At 46.2% G+C, this 8525-nt stretch overlaps 1 protein-coding gene across 1 annotated transcript in view; it reads right to left on the bottom strand.

The window, feature by feature from the left end:
- Positions 1-760: 760 nt before the first annotated feature.
- SCFD2 (sec1 family domain containing 2) overlaps positions 761-8525 on the bottom strand; it is a 293766-nt gene continuing 286001 nt past the window's right edge. The window contains exon 9 of the mRNA XM_004681296.2: positions 761-2457. Within this exon, the coding sequence (XP_004681353.1) occupies positions 2365-2457 (93 nt within the window). The 3' untranslated portion in view covers positions 761-2364. The remainder of the gene's footprint in view (positions 2458-8525) is intronic.

Raw genomic sequence — 8525 nt, 5'->3', positions numbered from 1 at the left:
TAGCAGCTTCTGAAAATTCTTTTTCCAAAGAAAAAAATAGGGCCTCCTTGGTGGTGCTGGGTTAGTCTCAGTTATCAAGCTATTGTTAGCCACTGTGGCATGAATTCGATCCCCAGCCAGGGAGCTGACCCATACTGTGCAGCAGACCTCTCCTGTCTCACCCACTGCTCCCTCAGCTCTGTACTTCACTAGGTCATCCATTTGTTCGACTTTCCACTCTGTCTCTGGTGAATCCTCTCACTCTGCCCCTCCCTGCCTCTCCACACTTTTGGCTTACACCCCACTTATTGTATGCATAAATAAAGATAAATCTTTAAAACATATTTGTAAAAATATGCTAGAGCCTCAAAAGCTAGAACTATGGACCAATGTGTTATTCCGCTTCCATTTTCTAACCTCAGTGTGAATAGTCTTTTCATTAGACATTACTCTCCTATTGATACTTTAACATTTTCACAAATACATGTTTGCTGAGAAAAAAAATTAAAATAACACTGAAGGATACCTTTCTTTCCTTTCTTTTTCTTTCTTTTTTCATTTTAAAGATTTATTTATTTATGCATACAGAACTGGGGTACAGGCCAGAGGTGCAGGGGCTGCGAGAGGATTTACCAGAGACAGAGTGGGGAGCAGAACTGACAAAGTAGACTGCTGAGGGGAGCAGCGGGCAGGTCAGGAGAGGTCTGCTGCGCCATGTGGTCACCTCCAGGGCGGGGATTGAACTCATGCTGAAGTGGCTTTAGCTTCTCAGTGCTGTGCTTTAAACTGCTGCGCCACCAGGGAGGGCCAGGATACCTTTCTTAACCCATACATTCTAGGGTCCTTCCCTGAGGTAGCTGCTTGTTAGCAGTTTGGCTGTGATATTTCTAGAGTTTGCTCTGTGTACTGACATATGGTTTAAAACTTAATCTTAAGTAGAAACTGTTACAGGCTCCAGCATCAGCAGAAGCAGCAGCTGCTCTTCTGTGAGAGCCAAGTCAGGGACACGCCTGCCTCAGGCAGCCCCAAGGCCTGAAACCAAGCAGGGCAAGCTCCTGCAACATGCCAGGTGCTCACCCCTGTCTGGGAATGACTGACTGAACAGGTTACTTCTTAATTTTTTTATTATTAGAGAATAGCAAGGTCTGTTTAATTATCCTTTTGGACTGTGCTATTTTCTTCTTTATTTAAGTTCAAAACTTCTAGGTTAGTGGAATGAAACAAGCAACCAAAGTCTGCAATATTTCAGCACTTGGAAAGACCTGATGTGGGGTGGAAAAGATACTTGGGCAAGAAAAACATGGGTGTCTGTAAAACTTGCTTTAATTCAGTCTTAGGATGATTTCCAACTTCAGTGTTTTTCATAAACTGACAGTTGCCTGTAGAGGATTAAAATCAAGACATGTAATGTTTAGTTTATATTTTATTTCCTCTGTTTATTCCCCATTAGAACTGTTATTCAGCTTAAACTCTATCACAAAAATCTTTTAGAAATGCTAGAATTTTCCATCAACCACACACCTATAAATGTATGGGTTCCAAGCATTTCGCTATTGCCAAAATCCTTATATAATTTCATTTGGTGGGTCTAGGTGTTTCTGCTTATGTCAAAGGGAAATTTCCAATTTCTGGAAAAGTAGTTCTGTATTTCAATAGAAATTAAATCACAAAAATCGCAGAGTTGAGTTCCAATCAAAAGCCTGGGGATCAGTTGCCTTTAATGGGGTCTTCCCTTGGTGTGCCGTTGGGAAGTGGCCCTTCAGTTGACTTCTCTGACTCCTATTCCAGTGGGCTGGCAGCTCTGCCAGCCGAGCAGGCAGAACAACTGAGCCCTTTTTGCCAGGATGCCATTTCCAGCGGGCAAACTACAGCCCTGCCTTGTGGCCACCTCCCCTGCCATGCAGAATCAAGATCTCAGATCAAGAGAAAAACAAAGCCTCAGATCCTCCGTGTGATGGTCCCTCCTCAGTTATATAATCTTAAGAAAAACCAAACTTTCCTCACACTCATAATTCTAAAACGCATCTAACATCTTGAGCAACTACACATCAAATAGCTTGTGATCTAGCAACAGGCAGGTATTTAGAATTCATCAACTTGCAGGTGAAGGCAGGAAAATCTCAAACAGAGGGTTAAGGAGACGGTTAAGGAGAATTATCACTAACTAGGTCAGCTGAGAGACAGTTTAATGCCTCTAGGAAAAAAACAAAACAAAACACAACATTTTAGGAAATGCAGCAATCAAGCATGGTACTTCACTGTCAATCCATTCCCAAGGGCCAAGTCCGTCCGTGCAACTAGTAATGGGAACCTTAGACTGGGCGTGTCTTGAGTGGTGACAGGCAAGTATATCCCAGCTCAGGTGGGTCTCATCTCCACAGAAGCTCAGAAGCCAAGGTCTGGATGCAGCCGGTCAGTGGCAAAGAGCAGCTCCGGAATGTGGAGTGGCTTCAGAAGTCTCGTGGACAGCACGATGATCTAACACAGAGGGCAAACACACAGACAGTGAGTGAAGCCAGTCCCAGAACCTCAGACAGTGAGAAGTAAAATACAACACATTTCTCTGGCGCAGGGGGATGGAGTGGGCTACTGTGAAGGAAAAGGCAGAGGGACTTGGGTAGCTTGAATGGCACCAGAGCTCGAGTACACCAAGGGATGCTAGGATGGCCGAGTCCAGCACCACCTTGCTGCTGAAATGAATTTGACCATCACTGAATCTGACCCGGTGCTTTGCCATCCAATCTATCATTAGAAGGCATAAGCAAAAGGTGGATATTCTGGGTGATGATGATGCTATTAAGTTCTAGTATTCCAGACGGGGTAGTTGCAGGACAGCTGCTCAGGCAGGGTAGGTTTGTTGCTGGTTCAGGCAGCTTAAAAGAGAAGCTTGGAGCCCCTAGCGTCATCCCCACAGGTTAGAGGAAAAGAAGCCTGCAGGAAGACAGCAACTTGGGTCCCCCGCGAACCTCTGTGCTCTTTCCTCTTTAGCCACACTCAGTGTGCCAACGTCCGCACGCCCACGCCATACTCCAGGCGTCTGCATTCAGGCACGCACGTCCGAAGCCCACAGTTCCAGGCGCCTCCTGCATTCAAGCCACAGGTGATGGCCACAATGTCCAGCCCTGCAAAGCCTGAGCAGCCATCACTCACCCAACAGTGGTTTAAACAAATAGAAATTTATTGTTTCATAAGCTTGGAGATCTGAGATCAGGGCATTGGCAGGGTGAGTTCCTTCTAAGTGCTGAGGAAGGATCTAGCCCATGTTTCTTACTAGCTTCCTTGTGTCTTCTCTCTTGGTGTGTCTGTCTTTGTCCAAACTGCTCCTTTTCGTAAGGACACGGTCATTGTGGGTTAGCGCTCTCCTGTATGACCTCATCTTCATTTGATCGATCTGTAAAGACCTGTTTCCAAATAGGGTCACACTCACAAGCCCTGGGAGTTGGGACTTCATCTTTTGTGGGAGGGACAGAATTCAGTCCCCAGTGATGAAGATGTGGATCATGATGCTATCAGCTGGTAATTATTACTTCTCAGCTCACAGTCTGTGCCAGGCACTGAAGGTGGTCTCGTTTAATATTAAGTAGGTGCATTTAATATTTCCTTAGTAGACGAGGAGATTAAAGCCCAAAAAGATTACATAACTCATCCAGAGTCACACCATAAGTGGTTGAGTCCGGATTCCAACCCTGAAATACTGGCTCCAGCATCCAAGTGGTCATCCTGTCACTTCTGTGTCATCACGCTTCAGTCAAGGCTGCTTTCCTCCGCTGGCCCACATGGCCCTTGGGCATCTCTGACCTGTCATTGTGGTGACCCTTCCAGCTCCCCTAGTCTACACCTTTTCTCTGGGCCAGCCTGTTTTCTGGGGCCAGAGGTGTGACCGCGTGTGAGAGGTGGGCGAAGATCTGCACAGGAGGGTGTCACCCACCCTGTAGGTGAGGGGGTGACTGTGGAAAGTGAGGAGTGAGGGGCAGGGGTCGGAATTCCTCAGCGCAGCACCTGAGCCAAGCGCATGGCCAGGTGGGCAGTGGGGTCAGCTTCACCTGCTCACACTGTATGGTGCTGCTTCCTGGGGACCTCCAAGTTGCCACTGCATGTTTTACCAGCCATCCCTCCCAGCCCCCCCAAAGTCCAGGTGTGACCAAACCTGCATGTTAGTCAACAGCCATTGCCACTAGCTTGCTTGCCCAAAACAGCACCCACACTTCAACGCAGAGGAAAGCAGAAGGGCAGAGGTTGGGGTGCAGAGGAAGGAAGGATGCTGGGGGTAAATGAAGTAATCAGGCTTTTTCATGTCTTCCTGCCACTAAAGTGGATGCCCAGGACTGAGTGGGCTTGGGTCATGCACACCTTTGATTATGGACACCTGGGCCCGAGTGCGGGTGTGCCCATGTGTGAGAGCTCACATCTGTGTCAAGAGGCTTGGGCTAGAAGGGCAGGGTCACCCTGAGGGGGGACTGCCAGAAGGAATGCCAGAAGGAATGCCAAAGAAAGAGGAAAGGTTTGCTAGGGGCTGAGACTTGCTAGACTCCGGTCCCCTGGCCCCCTGCCTGGCATGTGCCTGTGTGCCTGGCTCCCTGAGGGCTCATTAAACGCCTCTAATGCTGTCCAGGGTCCAGGATGCCCCTTTCTGTCTGCCCGAATCCACAGTGAACATGCTGTGTGCATGCCTGCACTACAGCTGCATTTTGTTCTTTTCTTATTGTTGTTAAAGACTGTTAAAATGTTTTCTGTTAAAAAAAAAGAAAAAGTTTTCTATTTAACATCATCCAAGGTGGCGTGACTCTACACCAACAGTGAGAACCCCCATTTCCATAGTGTTTGAAATGTGAGCCAAGCTTTGTCAGGCTGCTGGGAAGTTAGGACTGTCAGGATGAATCTTTCACTAACTAATTCTGATTTTTTTTTCAGTGTTTTAGATAATGAAGAACTCTTGGGAAAAATATGCATATGTATATACATACAAAATTGTTTTGGGGAGGTTCGTGGACAACTAGAATTCATAGATGAGAAATTAAGATCCACTTTACGAAGTTTTTTAAAATGCACAGAGAGGCCCTCCCTGGTGGCGCAGCGGGTTAAAGCACTGCACTGAGAATCTAAAGCCACTCCCGCATGAGTTCGATTCCCGCCTGCCCCGGAGGTGACCTCATGGCGCGGCAGACCTCTCCTGACCCGCCCACTGCTCCCCTCAGCAGTGTACTTCGTCGATCTGCCTGTTCTGCTCCCCGCTCTGTCTCTGGTGAATCCTCTCACTGCCCCTGCAACTCTGGCCTGTACCCCAGTTCTGTATGAATAAATAAATAAATCTTAAAAAAAATTAAAAAAAAATGCACATAGAAAGACAAAAATCTTTTTTGCACACTCTGGTAGAAGCGGGAAGTAGTAGACGCTGATGTAGCAAATGTGTCAAAGACCCCTCTCCTTGCTGTGACTTGCCAGCCTCCATTACCACTGCCAACTCCTGTGGCCCTTAGTTCCAGTGCCAAGTTGGCGGAGTCCTCGATGGCTGAGGTGAAGGCAAGTGGAAGGGCTAGGGAGTCCCTGAGGGCACATAAGTCTAGTTGGCAGGTTGGAGGAACTTGGAGAGAACAGGCTACAGACTTAGTTGATGTTGACACTTCTAGAGGTGCAATAACTGAGCCAGAAGAATCCATCACCTCAGGTTGTAAGCTGGGCTTCTGCCCACAGCCGAAAGGTTTGGTCACCTCCACTGAGCTGCAGCCAAAGGCCAGGCCCCAATATCTAAACAAGCAGGTATTTACACAGCATGAAGGCTGAACAGAAGATGTCTGGGGCCTGCTCTGGGGAGGGCTGAAAAGAAACAGATGGAATACTGGCAGTGTATGCAATAGTTAGGGAGTCTTTTAGAAGAGAGAGCTGGGTTAAGAACAAGGATTCTTGCATGGCAGTACAGTGGTCAAGAGCACAGTCTTGGGGGTGTCCACTCAGAGTCGGACCCAGCTGGGTCACTTGCCAGACCGATGACCCTGGAGATGGTGTTTAGTTGTTCTGAGCCTCACTTTCCTCGTCTATAAAGTGGATATTATCTATAATAGTGATATCTCTCGCTCCTGATTTTTATTAGGATCAGATGTGAATAGTTGTGTTAAATACTTAGCTCAACGGACCTGTTCTGGAACTTGACTTCTCTTATTTTGCCTGAAGGCCTCACAGTCATTCTTCAATAATCTGTTCAGGGATCATCTGTCCAGGAAGCCTTAAAATGAGTGTGCTCCCATAGCTACTGATATTACCCTCTATTTCCTGTTCTCTTAACTGAATCTTTTCATTGTTTCTTAATACAATGCATGATATAGCAGATTCTGTTAGGACTATTTAGTAAGTGATAAAATCAATGAACAAAAAAACATGGATAATGAAGGAAGCAGTGAGTCTAGTAATGGCCAGTATAATGCTCCTCTAGTGAAAGATAGCTCAAGAAACTCCAGGTAAATTTGTTTCAAATCAATTCAATTAAAAACATATTTGGGGCTCTCCCTGGTGGCACAGCAGGTTAAAGCACTGCACTAAGAAGCTTAAGCCACTTCCGCATGAGTTCCATTCCCGCCTGCCCAGGAGGTGACCACATGGCGTGGCAGACCTCTCCTGACCCGCATGCTGCTCCCCTCAGCAGTGTACTTCAACGATCTGGCTCTTTTGCTCCCCACCCTGTTCCTGGTGAATCCTCTCACCCTCTGCATCTCTGGCCTGTACCCCAGTTCTGTATGAATAAATAAATAAATCTTAAAAAAAAACACACAACATATTTGAGCAACATTATTCACAATAGCCAACATATGGATCAACCTGAAGCTCATTGATTGGCAGGTAGATAAAGAAACTGTGGAATAGATACTCACTGGAATACTACTCAGCCATTAAAATGATGAAAAATGCCTTCTGGGACAGAAGGGATGGACCTTAAGGGATGATGCTGGGTGGAGCAAGTCAGAAAGTGAAAGACAATTATCAGATGGTATTACTCATTTGTGGAATATAAATAATCAAAGTAAATACAACAAAAATAACTCCAGACTGAAAAATGTGGTGTTTCTCAGAAAGGATAAAGCAGGAGCTGAGGGGAGAGGGGGGTGAAGCATGTGTACATGTGTGTTCCCCAAATTACATAGCTTCATAAAAAAAAATGGCAATCAATAAAATTGTATTGCCCTCCCTGGTGGTGCAAAGGGTTAAAGTGTAGCACTATGAAGTTATCTGCAGCCGCTGTACTCGGCCAGCAAAGTGACCCACACAGTGCAGCAGACCTCTTCTGTCCCCCTGCTGCTCCCCCCAGCAGTGCATTTCAGTAGATCTCTGTTTTGCTCGCCACTATTTCTGTGAATCCTCTCACCCTTACCCTCCCATCCCCACGTTTGGCCTGCACCTCAGTTCTTGTATGTGTAAATAAATAAATTTTTTTTAAAGATTTATTTATTTACACAGAACGGGGTACAGACCAGAGATGCGGAGGGTGAGAGGATTCACCAGGGACAGAGTGAGGAGCAGAACAGGCAGATCGACGAATTACACTGCTGAGGGAAGCAGCGGGCGGGTCAGGAGAGGTCTGCCTCGCCATGTGGATCTCCTCTGGGGCAGGCGGGGATCGAGCTCATGTGGAAGTGGCCTTAAGCTTCTTAGTGCTGTGCTTTAACCCACTGTGTCACCAGGGAGGGCCAATAAATAAATCTTAAAAAAAAAAATTTTGTCAGTCTAAAATTCCTGTTTGGAAGAACAAGCAGGCTTGTACTGCTGACATGTTATGCACTCTACAGTAGACACTTCTCCTTTTTACACCTTAGGCATCCTTTGCTCCTTTATGTCTTTTTGAGACTTTCATTTTCTTTAGAAATTCTACATTATGTGATTAAAAAACCCTGAGAATTTTGAAAAAACTAGACAAATGAGGGGAAAAAGGCACTTGAGTGTGAAAAAGAATAGGCTTAATTGGTCTGTTGGAGATGAAATTTGAATTTTATAAATACAGTCATCCATAGTGGATATTAGACATATTGAACATTAGAGAGTTTCTTTTGGTGAGTTCACTTTTTCCCACACAACTAAGGGCACTACTGATGGAAATTTCCATCAATGAGGCAGGGGTGGGGAGCCTCCAGCAAGACCCTGAAGCAGATGTCAGGGCTCCCAGGCAGTTCCAGCTGGAGGGGTGGCTAGTTCTTTGTTCTCCACCCATCTGAGCTTCTGTGGGCCCGCCCTCTCCTCCCACTTCTCTAGGCCTTCGCTCTAATTTGTAGGTACAGCATCTTCCTGTTCTATTTCTGCAGAACATGAGGAAGAAGGTCAGTCAGGACGTTGACTCTATCTCCCTCTGATTTCTAACATATGAAGTGAAGGGAACAGAGGGACATTTTTTCTCTTTCTTTTGAACTTGGGAGATTCTTCCCAGTAGAAGGCACCAGCATGCATAGTCAACCATTGGCTGAGATGTTTTTTGAGCACAGATCATATTCCAGGCACTACCCACCCCCACCGGCACCTACACACTCACATGCTGTGCCAAACACAAAAGGTTTATCAGTGGGCCA

Source organism: Condylura cristata, unplaced genomic scaffold (genome assembly GCF_000260355.1).
Source record: "Condylura cristata isolate star-nosed mole 26May11 unplaced genomic scaffold, ConCri1.0 scaffold00012, whole genome shotgun sequence".
NCBI classification, from domain to species: Eukaryota; Metazoa; Chordata; class Mammalia; order Eulipotyphla; family Talpidae; genus Condylura; species Condylura cristata.
Note: the sequence above shows the minus strand (reverse complement) of the source record. Positions and strands in the feature narration are given on the sequence as shown.